The 22,127-nt window shown below is 37.3% G+C and overlaps 1 protein-coding gene across 2 annotated transcripts in view; it reads left to right on the top strand.

Annotated features, from left to right (window-relative positions):
* LOC150110262 (A disintegrin and metalloproteinase with thrombospondin motifs 16-like) overlaps positions 1 to 20,325 on the top strand; it is a 127,808-nt gene extending 107,483 nt beyond the window's left edge. For both annotated transcript variants that reach the window (XM_090398724.1, XM_090398731.1), the window contains 2 exons: positions 12,481 to 12,691; positions 20,024 to 20,325. In XM_090398724.1, the coding sequence (XP_090254850.1) occupies positions 12,481 to 12,691; positions 20,024 to 20,130 (318 nt within the window). In that variant the 3' untranslated portion in view covers positions 20,131 to 20,325. The remainder of the gene's footprint in view (positions 1 to 12,480; positions 12,692 to 20,023) is intronic.
* The last annotated feature ends 1,802 nt before the right edge of the window (positions 20,326 to 22,127 follow it).

Genomic DNA, 22,127 nt, shown 5'->3' with positions numbered 1-22,127 from the left:
ATAAATAAAGTAGGGGTTAAATGGATGAATAACACCATTAAGCTTGAGCTGCAAACAACTGTGGAGAAAATTTTGTTAAATTCCCTCCAAAGAAACAACTGTGGAGGGAATTTAAGGAGAAAGGTGACCGGCAGGCACATAAACGGTATAAAGAGCAGGCCAGAAGGGTAATGAGTGTGGTAAGAAAAGCAAAAGTGGATTATGAAAGAACATTAGCCATGCAGGCTAAAGAGAATCCCAAACAGTTTTTTCGATATGTTGCAACTAAAAGAAAAAATGTATATCGCAGAATGATTTTAAAGAATGCCGATGGTAGGGAATTAACCGAATCGGTTAATATAGTGGAATTACTGAGCGAGCACTTTGCAAGAGTATATCATCCAGGTGGTGACATTGCAGGAATGAATGAACCAATAGCTTATACGGGAATTGTGGTGAATGAAGTGGAGATGAATAGTCTATTACAAAACCTCAATGTCAATACATCTGCGGGACTGGATGGTATTATTATTATTATTATTGTTCCGAGAAACTCCAAGATGTCGACAGACTCATCGAGGGAGGCCCTAACATCATGTCAAGAACAGCTATTCAACATTCACACAGTATCTATCATACCTTGCCTTGAACTCATTCACGGTCGTAGCACCCACAACAGACTCTGGAAGCTTATTCCACTCATTTACCACTCTCCAAATAAAGAACCTAGCTCTAACACCCTTGTCAACCACACTCTTGCCCAGCTTCCATGCATGGCCCCTAGTCCTCCCACCACCAGTCATATTTTCAAAAATATCTTCTGGATCAATCTTATAAAAACCCTTCAGTAATTGAAATGTCTCAATCATATCACCCCTCCTTCGCCTATCGTCCAATTTCTGCAACCCACAAATCTTCAACCTATTCTCATAAGGTTCATTCCACAGACATGCTATCATCTTGGTCACTCGTTTCTAGACCCTCTCCACTTCCTCCCCATCACGAAGAAACCCTGGTGCCCATAGTCCAGATGGGTATTATCAAGGCTCGATACAGAGGAACAACAACTTGTTCGTCTCTGCATGTTAAAGTATTTTTCAGAAGCCAAGTGATTTGGTGAGCTGTTTTAGTTACTTTTGCAATGTGCCACCTAAACTTCAACTCCCTATCCACCAACACTCCCAAATCCCTGGCCTCATCAATCTCCTGGAGTATGGTTCCACCAATGCGATATACTGCTGCTATTCTTTTCACCCCAAAGTGCATAACCTTACACCTTGCCACATTAAATTGACATCCATTTTTCCTAGCCCAGTCCTCCAAACTATCCAAATCATCCTGTAAAATTTTGATATCCTGTGCACTCACAATTGCTCTACCCAACTTTGCATCATCAGCAAACAAGTGAACACTTCCTCTCAGATCCTTTCCAATATCATTGATGAACAAATTGAAAAGCAGTGGTCCAAGAACAGAGCCCTGTGGCACTCCACTAGTCACAAGACGTCTTTTAGATTCCACTCCTGAATAAACCACTCTTTGATATCTCTCCTTCAACCACCCTCCTATCCATCTCACCAACCCTATATCTATACCCATCTGCTCCAGTTTACTGATTAGGGTTCCATGTGGTATCCTATCAAAGGCCTTGGCAAGGTCCAGTACTATCACTGTAAACCCATTACCCGTATCCAGTTCAGCCGTCACTGTGTTATAAAACGTGAGCAAGTTACTGAGGCATGATATACCCTTCACAAAACCATGTTGTCCCCCATACAATATCCCATTTTCATCTATCCAATCCTGTATTCTTTTCTTGACTAATTTCTCTAAGACCTTGACAATGATTCCTGATATGCTAATCGGTCGGTAATTTACAACAGCAGTCTTGGAACCACCTTTATGCAGTGGAACTATTTTCCCCTCTTTCCACCTGCTCGGGACTAACCCAGACCGGAGACTCAAATCAAACAAAATGGTTAAGGGTACTGACAATTCTTTAGCTGCTTCTCGTAACACGAGCTGGTATGCCATCCAATCCCACAGATGTATTGACATTGAGGTTATGCAATAGACTACTCACCTCCACTTCATTAACCACAATTCCCGTATAATCTACTGGTTTATTCGTTTCTGCAATGTCACCACCTGGATGATATACTTTTGCAAAGTGCTCACTCAGTAACTCAACTATCTCAACTGATTCAGTTACCTCCCTACCATCGGCATTCTTTAAAATCAATCTGCCATGTACATTTTTCCTTTTACTTGCTACATATCTAAAAAACTGTTTAGGATTCTCTTTAGCCTGCATGGCCAATGTTCTTTCGTAATCCTTTTTTGCTTTTCTTACCACACTCGTCACCCTTCTGGCCTGCGCTTTATACCGTTCATGTGCCTGCCGGTCACCCTTCTCCTTAAATTCCCTCCATAATTGTTCCTTTTTTTTGCAGCTCAAGCTTAATGGTGTTATTCATCCATTTAACCCCTACTTGATTTATTATTCGGACTCTAGGTATACAGTCAGCCATTGCTTCATGCAAGCACTTCTTAACTACCTCCCATGCACTATCAACTTCTAGTCCTTGCAGTTGTACATGCCATGGCACTGAACCAATCAAACTCCTAAGCTTGTCATACTTTCCAGCCCGATAATTCCACATGTACCCTGTCTTAATTGAAAATTCTGCACCTTTAGCCACCTCCCAAGTTAAGACCCTATGATCACTCTCACCGATTGGTGGCAATGTGGTCATATTTGTTACAGCCAAATCCTCAGATGTAATTACTAGGTCAAGCACTCTCTGACCCCTAGTATTTTCCATTACATGCTGTCGCAGATAGTTATCCCTTAATAACCACATAAAATCCAGTTCCTTCCTCCCGTGTGTCCTCTCCTCACTCCAATCAATGCGACCATAGTTGAAATCTCCCATAATAATTTATGGGAGATTTCAACTATGGTCGGGTATACTAGCTCGTGTCATACGTGAAGCGGCTAAAGAATTGTCAGTGCCTTTGAACATTTTGTTTAATTTGAGTCTCGGATCTGGGTTAGTCCCAAGGGGGTGGAAAGAGGGAAAAATAGTTCCACTGCATAAAGGAGGTTCCAAGACTGCTGTTGTAAATTACCGACCGATCAGCATATCAGGAATCGTTGTCTTGGAAGTCTTGGAGAAAATAGTCAAGAGGAAAATACATTATTGGATAGATGAAAATGGGATACTGTATGGGGGACAGCATGGTTTTGTGAAGGGTAGATCATGCCTCAGTAACTTTCTCATGCTTTATAACATAGTGACGGCTGAACTGGATAAGGGGTAATGGGTTTACAGTGATTCTACTGGACCTTGCTAAGGTCTTTGACAAGTTACCACATGGAATTCTAATCAGTAAACTGCAGCATATGGGGATGGATATAGGGTTGGTGAGATGGATAGGAGGGTGGTTGATGGAGAGATATCAGAGAGTGGTTTATTCAGGAGTAGAGTCCAAAAAATGGCCTGTGACTAGTGGTGTGCCACAGGGTTCTGTTCTTGGACCACTACTGTTCAGTTTGTTCATCAACGATATAGGAAAGGATCTGAAAGGAAGTGTTTATTCGTTTGCTGATGATGCAAAGTTGGGTAGAGCAATAGTGAGTGCACAGGATGTCAAAATTTTGCAGGATGATTTGGATAGTTTGGAGGACTGGGCTAAGGAGAATGGATGTCAATTTAATGTGGCAAAATGTAAGGTTATGCATTTTGGGATGAAAAGATTAGTAGCAGTATATCACATTGGTGGAACCGTACTGCAGGAGATTAATGAGGCCAGGGATTTGGGAGTGTTGGTGGATAGGGAGTTGAAGTTTGGGGGGGGGGGGGGGGGGCACATCGCAAAAGTGGCTAAATCAGCTCGTCAAATCACTTGGTTGCTGAAATATACTTCAACAAGCAGAGACAAACAGGTTATTGTTCCTCTGTATCAAGCCTTGATAAGACCCCATCTAGATTACTGGGCACAGATATGGGTGCCAGGGTTTCTTCTTGATGGGGGGGAGGAGGTGGAGAGGATCCAGAGACGAGTGACCAAGATGATAGCAGGTCTATGGAATGAACCATATGACAACAGGTTGAAGATTTGTGGGTTGCAGAAATTGGTTGATAGGCAGAAAAGGGGTGATATAATTGAGACATTCCAAATTACTAAAGGGTTTCTATAAGATTAATTCAGAAGATATTTTTGAGAACAGGGCTGGTGGTGCGAGAAGTAGGGGGGACATCCATGGAAGCTGGGCAAGAGTGTGGTTAGCAAGGGTGTTAGAGCTAGGTTTTTTACTTGGCGAGGTATGAGAGATACTGTGTGAATGTTGAATAGTTGTTCTTGACATGGTGTTAGAGGCCTCCATCGATGAGTCTATGGACTCCTTGGAGTTGCCTGTAATAATAATAATAGTAAGAAAAGCTAAATCAGATTATGAGAAGACCTTAGCCAAGGAGATCAAGGGTAATCATCCCAAAGAGTTCTTCCGCTATGTGGCAAGTAAAAGGACGAATGACTTTGGAAGGATAACCTTAGTGGGTGCTGATGGTATTGAGGTGACCAACTCAGATGTAATAGTAGAGTTACTGAGTAAAAGTAATAATAATAATAGTAAGAAAAGCTAAATCAGATTATGAGAAGACCTTAGCCAAGGAGATCAAGGGTAATCATCCCAAAGAGTTCTTCCGCTATGTGGCAAGTAAAAAGAAGAAAGACTTTCGAAGGATAACCTTAGTGGGTGCTGATGGTATTGAGGTGACCAACTCAGATGTAATAGTAGAGTTACTGAGTAAAAGTAATAATAATAATAGTAAGAAAAGCTAAATCAGATTATGAGAAGACCTTAGCCAAGGAGATCAAGGGTAATCATCCCAAAGAGTTCTTCCGCTATGTGGCAAGTAAAAAGAAGAAAGACTTTCGAAGGATAACCTTAGTGGGTGCTGATGGTATTGAGGTGACCAATTCAGATGTAATAGTAGAGTTACTGAGCGATCACTTTTCAAAAGTCTATCACCCAAGTGAGGATATCTCTGTACCTGTAGCAATAACTAATGTGAGAATTGACGTTAATAAATCAGAGGTACTTAGTATATTGCAGACTTTAAATGCAAACACTGCTGTAGGTTTTAGATGGAATATCAGCTCAGGCATTGTGTGAATGTGCAAAGGAATTGTCAATGTCTCTTACTTGGTTATTTAACTATTTAACTTAAATTTGAACTCTGGTATGGTCCCTAGGGAGTGGAAGGAAGGCAAAGTGGTTCCTTTTGCATAAAGGTGGCTCTAAGACTGCGATAGTTAATTACAGACCAATCACCATCTCGGGAGTGGTGGTAAAAGTATTGGAGAAGTTGGTTAAGGACAGAATTTGAGAATTGGTGGATCAGAATATGATACTCTATAGGGGCCAACATGGTTTTGTTAAAGGTCGATCCTGCCTTAGTAATTTATTAACTTTTTATAATAGAGTGACATCTGAGTTGGACAAGGGAAATGGCTACACAGTGATACTTCTGGATTTTGCTAAGGCTTTTGACAGGATATCCATGGAATACTGTTGTGCAAATTAGAGCAGATGGGGATGGATACTAAACTGGTGATATGGATAAGAGAATGGTTCATGGAGAGATACCAGAAAGTAGTGTATGGAGGAGCAGGGCTCCAGGATGAGGCAGGTGACCAGTGGTGTTCCTCAGGGCTCTGTGCTTGGGCCATTATTGTTTAATTTGTACATAAATGATATAGGAAATGGCTTGAAGGAGATATTCAGTTGTTTGCCTGATGATACAAAGTTGGGTGGTACAATAAAAAATCAAGCTGATGTTGAGAGTTTGCAGGACGATTTATATAAGCTGGCAAAATGGGCAAAAGGAAATGGATGTCAGTTCAATCTGGAAAAGTGTGAAGTTATGCATTTTGGGATTAAAATATTACCAGCTGTGTACCACATTGATGGAATGGTACTCCAAGCGATTGATGAGGCTAGGGAGTTGGGGTTGTTGGTGGATAAGGAGATGAAGTTCAGAGGGCATATTGCTAAGGTGTCCAAGATTGCACATAGGATTACTTGGTTATTGAATAGCATACTAACATCCAGAAATAAAGTGGTCATTATTTCCCTTTATAAGGCATTGATACTTCCACGTTTGAATTACTGTGCTCAAGTCTGGTCCTGAATTCCTTGAAGATGAGGAGGTTGTGGAGAGGGTTCAGAGGAGATTAACTAAGTTGGTGAATGATGCAAAAAATGCTCCCTACATTGATAGATTATGGATAGGTTGGTTGATAGGCAGAGAAGAGGGGATATGATAGACACATTTAAATTACTAAAAGGTTTTTATAAGATTAATGCAGGACAATTATTTCAGCTGTGTGATAGTGATGAAAGAACAAGAAGTCATCCCTGGAAATTAAGGAAAAGTGTGGTTAACAAGGGTGTGAGAACTAGATTTTTTGCTTGGAGGGTGGTGAATGAGTGGAATGCATTGCCTGACTCAGCTGTGAGTTCTTCGTCTGTAAATGAATTCAAGAAGAGGTATGATAGATATTGTTTTGATAGTTTCGGTATCCCACAATGAGTTTACTGAATCCATGAAGATACCCATAATAATAATAATATTATCAATAGGATGGTGACATGGAATGATAAGTGGTATTGATGTTTAATATTGCTTAAGTGCTTCAGACTGCAGAATTATTATTATTATTACGGGCAACTCCAAGGGGTCGATAGACTCATCGAGTGGAGCCCTAACATCATGTCAAGAACAACTATTCGACATTCACACAGTATCTATCATACCTCGCCTTGAACTCATTCACAGTCATGGCACCCACAACAGACTCTGGCAACTTACTCCACTCATTCACCACTCTACAAGTAAAAAACCTAGCTCTAACACCCATGCTAACCACACTCTTGCCCAGCTTCCATGTATAGCCCCTAGTCCTCCCACCACTAGTCCTATTCTCAAAAATATCTTCTGAATTAAGCTTATAGAAACCCTTCAGTAATTTGAATGTCTCAATCATATTACCCCTTTTCTGCCTATCAACCAATTTCTGCAACCCATAAATCTTCAACCTGTTCTCATAAGGTTCATTCCATAGACCTGCTATCATCTTGGTCACTCTGTATTTTCTTCTTCACTATTTTCTCCAAGATCTTGACAACGATTCCTGATATGCTGATCGGGTCGGTAATTTACGACAGCAGTCTTCGAACCTCCTTTATGCAGTGGAACTATTTTATCCTCTTTCCAACCCCTCAGAACTAACCTGGACCAAAGACTTAAATTAAACAAAATGGTCAAGGGCACTGACAATTCTTTAGCCACTTCACGTACGACACGAGCTGGTGCCATCCAATCCCACAGATGTATTGACATTGAGGTTTTGTAATAGACTATTCACCTCCACTTCATTCACAACAATTCCCGTATAAGCTATTGGTTCATTCATTCCTGCAATGTCACCACCTGGATGATATACTCTTGCAAAGTGCTCGCTCAGTAATTCCACTATATCAACCGATTCGGTTATCTCCCTACCATCGGTATTCTTTAAAATCATTCTGCCATATACATTTTTCCTTTTACTTGCAACATATCAAAAAAAACTGTTTGGGATTCTCTTTAGCCTGCATGGCTAATGTTCTTTCATAATCCACTTTTGCTTTTCTTACCACACTCGTTACCCTTCTGGCCTGTTCTTTATACCGTTCATGTGCCTGCCGGTCATCTTTCTCCTTAAATTCCCTCCACAGTTGTTTCTTTTTTTGCAGCTCAAGCTTAATGGTGCTATTCATCCATTTAACCCCTACTTGATTTATTATTCAGACTCTAGGTATACAGCCAGCCATTGCCTCCTGCAAACACTTCTTAACGACCGTTTATGTACTATCAATTTCCAGCCCTTGAAGTATTACATGACATGGCACTGAACCAATCAAACTCCTAAGCTTGTCATACTTACCAGCCCGATAATTTCACATGTACCCTGTCTTAATTGTAAATTCCACACCTTTAACCACCTCCCAAGTCCCTATGATCACTCTCACCAATTGGTGGCAACATGGTCATATTCGTTATAGCCAAATTCTCAGATGTAATTACTAGGTCAAGCACTCTCTGACCCCTAGTATTTTCCATTACATGTTGCAGATAGTTATCCCTTAATAACCACATAAAATCCAATTCCTTCCTCCCATGTATTCTCTCCTCTTTCCAATCAATGTTACCATAGTTGAAATCTCCCATAATAATTACCCTCCTTCCACTCATTTCTTCTATTTGCTTATGCATACTATCTCCACCATCTATTCCATCACCTAGTCTATAGCAGCACCCGACTATATATTTTGTTTTACTAGTCTCAATCTCACACCAAATAGCCTCAAATGTGCTCTTTTCTCTATCCTGCAGTTCCACTTCTATTTTCCTTTGCTGCAGTTCATCAGCTATCATCAATAACACTCCTCCCCCCATTTTATTCTCTCTATCACTCCTGAACACACCATACCCCTCCCCCTCACATTCAATCCCACTAGCTATATATCTTCTATCAGCCTGGTTTCACTAATGCCAGTAACCTGTGGCCTGAAAGTGCTAACCAAGGCCAAAAATTCTTCCTTTTCGTTCCTAATACTTCTGGCAGTGGCGGCCCGTACATAAGCACTGCGACACTACAGCATCATGAAGGAAAAAATTAAAAAATTTAATTTTGTTTGTGTTTATAAATAATAACAATGCTTACATCATCATCATCTTCCTTATACCCTCTTTTACCTTGCGGTGTCGAGGGTCCATTGATCATCAGACCTCACTCCGTTTACAGGATAAGGTGGTCAACTTTATGCCGCGGTGTATCCTATGGCCTGTTGTGTTGAGTTCTCAAGGCCAGTTTGCCTGCTTTGCGGGATGAAAAACCCCAGAATAAACTGGGGAAAAAACCCTGCTGTCCACACCCAAGACTGGCTAACTTGGCTATGGCTGAGGAAGATCCTTCAGCTCCTCACGTCACCGACGGGAATCGAACCTAGGACACTCCTTCCCTAGGCATATGGTTGCGAAGCGCATAGCCACTAGGCTAACCGCGCGGACAATGCTTACAACATTATATAAATGCAGTACAACATGTTAAAGGTTACAGCTTATGTTTTTATATTGATTGAATAGTTAATAATTGGAATTGTTCGATTAACGCTTTAGATTACGAAAAATGCACTGCAATCTAACGGCGATATTCGTTTGCTCTTGTCATTGCACGTTATGTCATTCCCAACTGTAATTGCTCAAACGGCAGTGTATTTTTAGTAAGCTTACGTGCCTTATTTCTGTGAGATATGAAACGTTTATTAGTGGTGCGTGTACCTGGTGAAGTATTTTTTGTAAATCTTATTGTATTTTGTTAAAATAACATATAATTATTTCTTTATTATAGATACAAGGCTGAATTATGATGAGTGTCACTGTTGAAAATATGAAAAGAATAATATTTTTTCAATCATCGTTACATGAAACAAATGCACTGCGATCTAACGCTGATATTCATTTGCACTTTTCATTGCTATTGATACAAAACTTTTATTATTGGTGTTTGTTCATGGTGAGGATGAAATATTTTTAATAAAGCAATTTTTAATATGGTTTTTTTTTTTTTTTTTTTTTTTTTTATATGCAGCACTCCCACTTAAAATTTTCACCGGCCTCCAATGACTTCTGGCATTAGTTATACAAAAATTGCAGAAGCCCATCTCCCCCATCCCTATTTTGATGTCTTATACTAACTATCCCATTCTGATTTGTTGTCCTTCGTACTCACTCGGGCATATTACACACATTCATAACTCAACTGTCTCCCTAAAATCTGCATATCTACTCCCCCCCCTTAATAACTCTAGTTTCCCTGATTTTGCACATCCACTTCCACTTTATTCAATAACACCTTTTCAAGCCTCCATACACTAAATCCATTCAAATGCAAACCATCCATCTTATATAAATCTTTCCACCCATCGAACTACTATGCTGGTAACTTTCCTAGCTTGATCCTTGCACTGCTCATGGGTGTACTGATTGCCTTTCTCCTTGTAAATTATCCATAACATTTTCTTTTTTTGCAGATTAAGCCTGATATTACTATTCATCCATCTAACGCCTACCTTGTTTGTCTTCCTGACCATGGGAATACATTCTGATATTGCCTTCCTTAGATACCCACTGACTTTATCCCATGCACTGCTAACATCTTTCCCCTGCAATATGCTCTGACATGGGATGGCTGTAAGCTCACTCCAAAGTTTGTTATAATTACCTAATCTGTAGTTCCATATATACCTCTTCTTAAGAGAGAAGTCTGCAAATTTTGCAAACCTCCCAAGTCAATACCACACGATCACTCTCACAAATTGGAGGTAACGAGGAAACTTACTTATGCGTATGTCCTCTGAACCTATGATCAGATCCAACACTCTCACACCACAGGTCCCTTCAGTTATATACTGTTTCAAATAATTATCTCTTAGAAGGTGTATGAATTCCATTTCCTTTTTTGCCACATGATATTTCCTCCTTCCAATTGATATCACCATAATTAAAATCCTCCATAATAATCACTAACCTTGCACTCATTGAACTAATTTGCTGATGCATGAATTCAATATCACCCCCTGGCCTATAGCAGCAACCAACTGTATATTTGGTTGCGTTGGTCACTATTGCACACCAGACTGCCTCAAATGAACTATCGTTCACCCCTCTATCCTCTTGATATACTACTTTCTTTGGCTGCAACTCATCAGCTATCATCAACACTACTCCTCCTCCCATTCTATCTTCTCTATCCTCCCTGAAATTACTGTACCCATCACATTCAATTCCAGTAACCACATCTTCTGCTGACAGCTAAGTTTCACAAATGCCTACAACTTTTGGTGAGATTGCACTGACTAATGCCAAAAATTCTTCCCTCTTATTTCGAATGCTTCTTGCATTAGTATACAAAAATTGCAAATTCCCTTTAGTTCTTATACCAGCTTTAGAACTGATATATATTCTACTAATTTCAGTAGTCCCATGCTGATTTTTATCCACTCCATTCTTCAAATTATTCCACAAAAAAGGATCAACAAATATACATTCAGTGCATACGTTTCTTCCTCTTACACTCAATCTTTGCAATTTTTGTTTCTCTGCCCAATTACTTCAACTTGTTCAGAAAACAGTAACTTTTTCAAGCACTTATGACCTTCCATGTTCAGATGCAACCCATCTCTTTCATATAGCTGTCTTTTGCATTCAAACACATTCCAGACCCCTTTTTTTGCACGTTCTTGCAATCATATCATTCATTATCATTGCTCGTCTACTTAACTCGTAATTGTCAAAATGAGGCAGCACACACACACACACACACTATCCTCCCTTTGACACTTTTCTTCACGATATCTAACAATGTTCTTAAATCTTTTGCTACTCGACTAATACTACCACTCAGATCATTTGTACCCACCATAACTCTCATCTTTTCTGTATCATGCCCTCTCTTTATTGCTAAAGTCACTCTCTCTCTCTCTCTCTCTCTATTGTTCTGCCAGACAAGCACTCCTCAGGCATGCTGCTCTCCATATCCTTAATCATTGAATCACCATATATTATACCATTCATAACTTCATTCAAACCCAAACAAGCATCACTCATGGCCTCACTTTCTACACTATTCAGCATGACTCTCCCAGTTTCATTACTTTCCCTCAATGTTCTTTTACTTACTCCCTCACTTTCCCAATACCTCATTTCTTCTATCTTGTATCTTCTATCTGGATACAAGATACATTACTTCCTTTATGTAGCAGAACTATCTTGTCCTCTTGCCACTTCCTTGGACTTGATAACATCTGAGATTTAAATTAAACAGCCTGGTCACACTGAAAAGAATGGATAGAGTAGTTATAATACAAAACACCACTTATACAGCAAATAGAAACATCTATATGGAAGGGAAATAATACATGCTCACTGCCAAGTTATTTCTCCTTAATTTCAGTGAATATATTAACTGTTCAAACTCTTGTGCAAATTTTTGTTATACACTATAATATTTAGCTAATACTTACCTCCTTTCTTATAAAAGGAAAATCTTAATCTAAGTAAATGTTATTATGCATCTGTATTTTTTACCCACACAAAAACTTTGTGCCATACAGTGACATGGAAATAAAGATACATAAGTGCATTTCACTAGTCACAGACATGGGTAAGTTGCATTCTGCTGTTAGATGATAAATTGGAGATTTAAGATACTCTATGCTACTCCCAAAATAGGAAAGCATGTGTAGTAAAAAACACTATACTTCTCATGTATTTGCATGACAACCACATAATAAATAGTAGTATATTTAAACCATGAATTAAGTAACATTTTTCTTACTAGTTCTTTTTTTTTTTTTTTTTTTTTTTTTTTTTTTTACATTTGTAGTGTAATACAACATGTGGAAGAGGATATCAGAAAAGACATGTGAAATGTGTCACCATATATCATTCAAATATAACATATTCATTAACAGAAAAATTCAAAGAAAATTCCACAGCTCATTCACGATTAGAATACTGTGATCCAAAACAAAAACCAATTTCAATTCAAGTGTGCAACGTTTCAGAATGTCCTAAAATGAAGGAACACCAGTCAGGTAAATAATACTGAAAGTATAGTTAAGTGTAATATTAGTTTTGCATTATTATTATTATTATTAGGGAATCTCCATAGATTTCAAAGACTCATCATAGGAAGTGTGCATTCACCATTATTAACATGATTCCCCCTTTACCTTTCCTTAAACTTGTTCACTAGTAATGCACTCATTACCTCTGGTAACCCATTTCATGCACCTCTCTGCAAACAAAAAAAATCTCGTTCTTGTGTCTCTGTTAACCACACTCTTTAATGATTACTTTATTAGAGTATTTTATTTAAATTATACATTTTTGGTCGTTTTATAATAGAAATACAATTTTATTAATACAGACCAGTATTTTACAATAAAAACATTTATTCAAACCTACCAGTTTCGCCAGCAAACTGTCTGGCTTTTTCAAGGTATTACGGAGATATGAAAGTTAGTAAATGCAAATTAAAAGGAACATAAAAAACGTTGTAAACCAAACTAGTATCTATGGTTACACGTTTCGCGTGACAGAGATGACTTATTGTTCTTATTCGTTATCACTAGCATGCGTGTTTATTGTAGGCTTGTAATGTGATTACTGGCTAGCTGTAGTTCAGATTGATTGAGAGAGAGAGAGAGAGGATCAAGTTTTTCCACAAACTGTTTAGAATTACACCCTGATTTCTGTTGAGGTTTCCGATGGTTATTAGTACTATTGTGGCTTCCTTAAATACACGATGCCTGTAGTCATCATCGAGATATGGCATGGAGCTGTTTTGCCAATTTATTGTGTGGTTAGACGTGCAGAAATGATGTGCTAAGCCGGAAGAGCACATCCTCTCTCTCAATCAATCTGAACTACAGCTAGCCAGTAATCACATTATAAGTCTACAACAAACACGCATGCGTGATAACGAATAAGAACAATAAGTCATCTCTGTCAAGCGAAACGTGTAACCATAGATACTAGTTTGGTTTACAACGTTTTTTATGTTCCTTTTAATTTGCATTTACTAACTTTCATATCTCCGTAATACCTTGAAAAAGCCAGACAGTTTGCTGGCGAAACTGGTAGGTTTGAATAAATGTTTTTATTGTAAAATACTGGTCTGTATTAATAATATTGTATTTCTAGAGTATTTTATCATGAAAAAGAATGAAATATTCAAATAGGGAGGATGTCTTTAGAATACATGATGTATTCTAAATGTCAGTAGGACAAAGTGAGATTTCACTGTGTGTTTTTAAGGGAATGCATTAAATTATTGGCAATGCCATTGACCTAGCTGTCTAATGAAAATTTTGCAAGTGGCAGTTTGCTAAAGAATGAAAAGTGGATAATATAGTCTTATTGTATAAGGATAGTGATGAAATGGGACATGAAACTAACAGAGCATTTTAGAATTTTTTATGTGGTTAACATTTTGGAGAAATTACTAAGAGCTCATATACAGAATTAGGCAGATGAGGGTAATATTACTCATGAAGGTCAGCATGGAATATGTTAGGGCACTCTTGTTTCAGTAATCTGGATTCCTTTTGGTCATAAAGTAACAAGCAGAGTTGATAAAATAAATTAAATTCTGTGTGATGATACAGTGTTCTCCCTTTTTATGGGAGTTCACAGTACCATCTAGTCCCCCTAAATTTTATCCGGGCTGCAGAACCGGCATAGGCTGACGAATCAGACCTATGGCCGGGTCAGTATTCCTGACTGTAATCCGTGTGTGTCCTCGGACCGGTTTGCCTGCTTGCGGGATGAAAAACATCAGATAAACTAGCGGAAAAAACCCTGCTGTCCACACCCAAGACCGGCTAACTTGGCTATGGCTGAGGAAGATCCTTGAGCTCCTCACGTCGTTGACGGGAATCGAACCTAGGACACTCCTCCCGCAGGCATATGGTTGCAAAGCCACTAGGCTAACCGCGTGCCCAGCAGAATTGATGAGGGAGAGGCACATACTAAAAGTTTTCTGGATTTGACAAATGAGTTGCCACACCACAAGCTGATGTTTAAGTTGTCAACAAATGGATTTAAATGTCAAGACAATGGATTAGTTTGGCTCTCTGATATCAGACAGCTGCACTGGAAAATGGCATCAGGGATAAGGATGAGTACAAGTGAGATTCCACAGGGTTCAGTACTGGGACTACTACTCAACCTTTATGTCAGTGACATTGTCACTAAATTGCAGAGAGAGATAATCATTTGCAAATATGAAACTGGGAAAAGTTAGTAGTGATGTTGTGGCTCCTCAGAAGGATTTGAATAAGCTGAAAAGATGAAAGAATGAATAGGGATGTCTCTTTAACATAGTTGGGTGTAAAGTTTTAGATTTTGGGATCCTTGCCTTTTCCTTCAGTATAGTTCTACCAATAGAGTATACAGCCTCTCATCATTAAAAGAAACCTGAAATTCAGAGGAAAGTATTGCAAAGGCATTGCTGGAAGTTTTTTCCCACTTGGCTAGACTATAATAAATTTAGTTTAATCCTTTATCCAAGTGTAAGCAAACAAAGTTTGCACCTGAAGTATCTTCAGGGCTGAGGCAACTCGTGGTAAAGGTGGACCAAGCGCTCATCACTCCTTGTCTTAGTATCTCCCATAATGTAAAGCACATCTCCTTGCGGACCTATATAATGCTATGCATTAAGGGAAGGGCCACTACCAGACCAGTTTCGACCTTTATTGAGGTCTCGTCAGTGGGAGCCAGACCCAGAGGTGGCGATACCAAGGCGGAAGCTTGCTTCCACCTTGGTATCACCACCTCTGGTATCGGGTCTCTTTGAGAACTGATACCTGACAAGACCTGGTATCAGGTATCATCAGTGGGAGCCACTGATGAGACCTCAATAAAGGTCGAAACTGGTCTGGGTAATGGTTCTTCCCTTAATGCATAGCAGTATACATGTCTGCAAGGAGATGTGCTTTGCATTATGGGAGATACTAAGATAAGGAGTGATGAAAGCTTTGTCTACCTTTACCACACGTTGCCTCAGTCCTGAAGATACTTCAAGTGCAAACTTTGTTTGCTTTCACTTGGATAAAGGATTAAACTGAATTTATTATATTGCAAAGGCAATCCAGAGGAATACTGAATTCAGATGTTGACTAGCAGAAATTGAGTGCCCCCACTATCCATTCATTATTTACTGGATAGTCAATTTTTTGTAAGGTCATGGAAGAAGGTCATCCCTAGAAGTTGCATAGGGAAATGGTGAGTAAGATGATTTTTTTTTTTTTTTTTTTTTTTTTTTTTTTTTTTTTTTTTTTTTTTTTTGCACGGAGAGTGGAAGGAGATGATGTCAGTGCCATCTCAAGCAAGCAATGCCTGGGATGGCATTGTATAAATCATTCGTTAAATGAGTGATTTATACAATACATCCAGGCTTCATGTCTAAAAATCTAAATGATAAAAGCATGGCAGCCAAGATGCGAGAATATCAAAACCTTATTAAAGGGAATAATAATCTCATTCATCTAATTGATCGTCTTTGCTATTTTAGTAACTTTTGTAATATGTCCTCCAAAATTCAACTTCGTTTTCATGATCTTTCAAATCCCTAGCATCATCAGTTTCTTGTAGTGCAGTTCCATCAATGTCCTATCAATGATTTGTAATGCTTTCAACAAAAGTGAATAATCTTACATTTTTCCACTATGAATTGTCTACCATAATCCCTTGCCCACAAAATATTTTCGTTTCAGCTGACATGGAATTTTGTCATGTACCAGTATTTTTTTTTATCTAAGCTAATACACAATACAATTTTGTCAGCTAAATCTCAAACTTCCAGCCCATCCTTGTTTGTTCGTTATCCAATCTACTAATGGGGCACACCAACGAAGAAGATGAGGACGGGACATTAGGTAAGAGGCCCCCAGCAATTTCTCTTCATTCTTTAGCTATGTAATTATTTCCTTTATATGTTGAATATAGTCTGATCCCCCCCCCCCTTAGCAGCTGGAGTAGATAATATTCAACCAGTAATGCTCAAATATGGATATATAAACATTTACAATGCATAATTCAGAAGCTTGGTCAGCAGATGACAATCACAATGCCAACCTACATACACTGCAGTTCTGTGCACTGGATCAACTATTAAATCACTGTGGACCTGATTACATGAACACTTTAGAGATTGCAATATCCTATTCCTTGACTACTTAAATGAAACTACTAAAAATATCCAAAAAAAATACATGTCAGAAATACAAATAAACCAGGAATTGAAAATACATTCATACTTTATTTTTAAATTAATGAAATAAAAACTGGAGGGGAAATTGTCAAGAAGATAGTAATAATGTAGTCTTTTCAATTAGCACTATCAAAATATCTTGCATACCCTCCTTGAGGCTACATATCAGGGATTTGTGTTGAAAGTTTTTCACTTGCTTATGTTATAAATTAAAGATACCAAAAAATTATATACTTGGTTTAATCCATTATCCAAGTGTAAGCAAACAAAGTTTGCATCTGAACTATCTTTCAGGACTGGGGCAACTCGTGGCAAAGGTGGTATAACTTCTCATCACTTGCTTCAGTATCCATATAATGCAAAGCACATCTCCTTGCAGACATGTATAATGCTATGCTATGCATTAAGGTAAGGGTCACTACACAGACCGATTTTGACCTTTATTGAATATCAGGGATATTCAATAATCCCTGATATAATTTATATCAGAGATTTGTTGATGAAATAAAACTATGTACGAGGTGCTATCCAAAAGTTTGGGGAATTGGACCTTAAAAAAAAAAAAAAAAAAACTACTTACCCCACCTTCTAGTTCCCACCATCTCCTTCAAAATAGCCAATTTGGGCATGTATACAGCAATCCCAGCAGTTTTTCCATGATTCTATGCATCTCCGAAAGTCTTCAAATATGACTGTATTGAGAACCTCCTGTAATTCTGTCTGGATCTCTCCTCAGTTGTGCCAAAATGGCACCCATTTAGTCAGAATTTCATCTTGACAGGAAGAAGTGGCGGGGGGGATGAGGTCAGGTGAATGGGGTAGGAGATGACTGTTGTGTTTTTGAAAGCCAAGAACTGTCAAACAAGTGATGCATGGGCAGCATTTTGCAGTACTGCATCACATGTTCAAAATATCCAACAAAATGCATTGAACAGCCCTGTACAACAGTCCTACAATCTCACAAACATCATGAACAGTTCGCTTATAATCTGCATAAGATAGCCTCTCACACTTTTGCAATGTTTTCCAGTGTTGTGCTTGCTAACAGTCCTCCATTCTTGAAGTGTTTGTACCACAAAGAAGTTTTGTCTGTTCATAGCATTATCACCAAATGTTTCCATTTCAGCTGGAGAAGAAAATCACTGAACCACTAAAATCAGATGTTACAAAAATGCACTTAACCCAAGAATTCCTCCTCTCAGTTTGCTGGCTGTTGGCATACCGATTCACAAAGGATAATGCTCATCCCTTACAGCAATTGAAGGCCATACTACAACTAGTTTACGAGTGATATTCAAATTCCCCAAACTTTTGAATATCACCTTGTATAGTAGCAGATATTACTACTTGGAACTTGGAACTATGGTACACTTTAAAGATACTCCTTCAACTCTTTCACACCACATTACTTTTTTTTTAGTCTTTTGGCCCACCATCTACTTTGGAAATGCCACTTGTCCCTATGGAATTATTTATCCTAAATCTTTTATTTATTATTGATTATGAAAAAGCTTTTGACAAAATTAGTCGACAAAAATTGTTTAAAATATTAACCAATTTAAACATACCAAACCAACTTTTACAATCTATTCAAGAAATATATACAGGAAATAAAATAGCAGTTAAATTAGAACACACCTCAGAATGGAAAGATATATCAAGAGGAGTACGACAAGGATGTACCCTCTCACCTCTGCATTTCAATATATATATAAATGAAATATTAATAATCTGGAAACGGCATAACCCATTTGGTATACAAATGACCCCGCAAATGAAGATAGATACACTACTATTTGCAGATGATCAAATAGCATTAGCTACATCAGAAGATGACTTACAAAGATCATTAAAATCATTAAATGATATCTCAAAGCAATATAATATGACAATATTCAAAGAAAAAACAAAAATAATGGCATTCAAAGGAGAAAACCCAATAGGAAGTAAAATAGTGATAGATAATAAAATACTAGAACAAGTAAACACTTTCAGATACTTGGGATGTGATCTATCATACAAAGAAGAAAAAGACATAGACACTAAAATATCAAACTTTGTCAAAGTAAATGGCATAATAAACAGTATATTTAAGCCATCCCTGGTACAAAAACACACTAGAATCAGACTATATAATGTCTTGTCAAAACCAACTCTACTATACGGAAGCGAAACATGGACCATGAAAAGGAAAGATGAAAAACAAATTCAAACAGCAGAAATGAAGTTCCTCAGAAAAACAGCTGGATATACCAAGTGGGACCACAAAACAAATGAAGAAATCTTACAATCCCTAAAAATCAAACCAATTAATTACTACATAAGACAGTATAAACAAAAATGGCTAGAACATTTAAATCGAATGGACAACAGCAGACTACCAAAAATATTATACAGATACAAAATAAGTGGAAAAAGAAGAATCGGAAGACCAAGAAAGAGATGGCATGAGACCGGAACAGGCCACATGGCCTATATTCCATGTTAGGAAGAAGAAATCTTTTATTTAACTTTTTATTCTATCATAAATGACTTTCAAAATATTATGCATGTTTTAAAAATATCATTCAATATCTCTAACTGAATTGAAGTTATTCTACTTTAAACTGCTTGTTTTACTTCACCTCGTTTAATTGCAGTTTTTATTTACATAGTTTTCTATTACTATCCAACTTTAAATAGAAGAAGCAATAAGGCCAATGACCATATTCATCTCTGAATATCCTTTCTTCTGTTATTCTTTGATATATATCACAAATTCAATCACTCTAATCTCAAATGCTCATTAATACTGAGCTATAATATAACTTATTACATTTTTTGGAAAGTAGCCTTAAAGAAGATTACTTAGGGTGCTCCATAAAATATTACATTTTCCATACAGTTCTGAAAAATGCTCCTTTTTCTAATTAAGATTACAATAATACTGTGATTTTAATTTCAAATAAACAAATTAATGTCTGCAAAGATATTTTAATAATTACTAAACTATCAGCATATAATAGAGAAAATATATGCTTTTTTTTATTTAAGTTTAGGTAGTTAAACTTTTATCAGGAATTTAAGTTAATATTATTTAATATGGTAGGATCATTTATTTAAAAATATTTAATATTACTTTATCTAAGATTTATTTTTTCTCCTACTACAGAATGTCAAGATGCTCACAGCTGGTGTTCTATGATACAGAGACATGGTATGTGTAAGCACAGCTTCTATGCAAAATCATGTTGTAAGTCATGCAAAACACTTGTATGATAGTACTACTAAGAAGCATGATCTACTGCTCATTTCATCACTGCCATCTGTATTGTTCTACCTCATATATGAGTAATTTTGTCTTCTTTTTATCACAGACTGGATCAGTCAGACAGATCAGAGCCTGTAAAACTGGCTCAGTGTACTTATGGTGAAGTGATTGTATTGTGAAGTAAAAAGATCTCAATAAGTAAATTCTTTTTGTTCATTTTGTTTAAAAATATTTTAAATAAAAAATTTAATATTAAAAATCAACAGTAAGTGTAAAATTGCATTTAATCTTTAAACTGCTATAAGCAACATTAAAAAATCTATATAGATAGTTCCTGACTTACATCCCACAAACTTAACCCCCCCCCACCTGTTAATTACACCCTAATGCTTATATGTTTACCATACATTTATGCATTAACCTGTTTTAATGGTCATTTCTGCTTCATTCACAGAATTCTTACACAAATTGGATTTCGATATGTAATTATTAATGCAAAATAATATAATAAAGTATAAATAGTACGAGAAAATTTTTTAAAAATGTTTAATTTGACCTTGTGAAAGCATCAAGAGATGACTGAACAGTGGCTTGTTTTTTCTCTTTATAAATCTCTTAAGATTTATGAAGAGAAAAAACTTCAGAAATATGTCATCTATTTCTCTTTAAACTTTTAAGAGCCATAAGGCATTAGGATCCAAGCAAACAAAAATATACAGCACATAAACACTAAAAATAAAACAGCTGTCCACTTAGATCTATTGTGGATTCTATAAGCAGCCTCACCTATAAAATATCAAGATTTCTGTTTAACCTACTGTCTCCTCATAGGCCACTTCAGCTTCTTCGATAAAAAATTCCACAGAATTTCACGCAAGAATAAAAAACATTAAACTGTCAGATACAGACGTATTAATAAGCTCCAACATTGTCTCTCTCTCTTCACTAATATCCCTCACAAATAGACAATAGAATTGTTAACTCAAAAATATTGAGGAATATCCATAGATGGATATTTCGCAATATCCATCTGATATCGTGGAATTATTCAAATTTGCAATCACATCAGGTTACTTCACATGGAAAGATAAAATATATAAACAAGAGGAAGGAACAGCAATGGGCTCACCCTTATCACCTAACTTAGCCAACTTTTTTCTTGAGCACCCAGAAGATATAATTTTCACTCTTGAACCAAAACCAACAATATGGCTACGACATGTTGATGAGGTCTTTGCAGCCTGGAGTCACATGGAACAAGAACACTACTCATTTCTAAATAGTATCAAAAACTTACATCCTTGCATCAAATTCATACTAGAAAAAGAATCACCACAAGGCATTTCCTTTCTTGATGTACACATCCAATGTAAAAACCAACTTTTTCAGATTGTTATATCCACAGTACACTGGCTCACCATCCGTCCGTCCATCCATCCATCCATCTCAAAAATATGGCATCAGAAAATCTTTGGTAATTCCCGAGCACACAAATTTTGTTCCTCTAAAGAATCTTTAAAACAAGAATTTGAAATTATTAAAGATATTGCCTTACTAAATGGATATAATGCAATAACAACTCAAAAAATAATTAATGACTCTCATACAAATCAACCCATACAAGAAGAAACCTATAGGACTCCTATACCATATATCAAAAGGCATCGCTGAACATTTGTCAAAAATTATGAAGAAATACAAACTCACTGCTATCTATAAACCAGTCAACCAAATTCACAATTTGTTACCTTCTCCAAAAGACGAACTCTCACAAATGATGCTACCTGGTGTATACGAAGTGCCGTGTTCTTGTAACTTGTGTTACTATGGACAAACAGGAAGATCTGTAAATAAACACATCTCTGAACATCATGGCCACATCCCAGGGGCATAGCTAGGGGAAGGCAGCACTTTGCGTTTAAGAAATCTTGCCATACTGTCTATAGAACAACAACTGAGTGATGAAATAGACTTCGACAATGTCATCGACAATTTTGCTAATGGA

Source organism: Typopeltis vanoorti, chromosome 1 (genome assembly GCF_054136105.1).
Source record: "Typopeltis vanoorti isolate ZY-2024b chromosome 1, IOZ_Tvanoo_1.0, whole genome shotgun sequence".
Lineage (NCBI taxonomy): Eukaryota > Metazoa > Arthropoda > Arachnida > Uropygi > Thelyphonidae > Typopeltis > Typopeltis vanoorti.
Note: the sequence above shows the minus strand (reverse complement) of the source record. Positions and strands in the feature narration are given on the sequence as shown.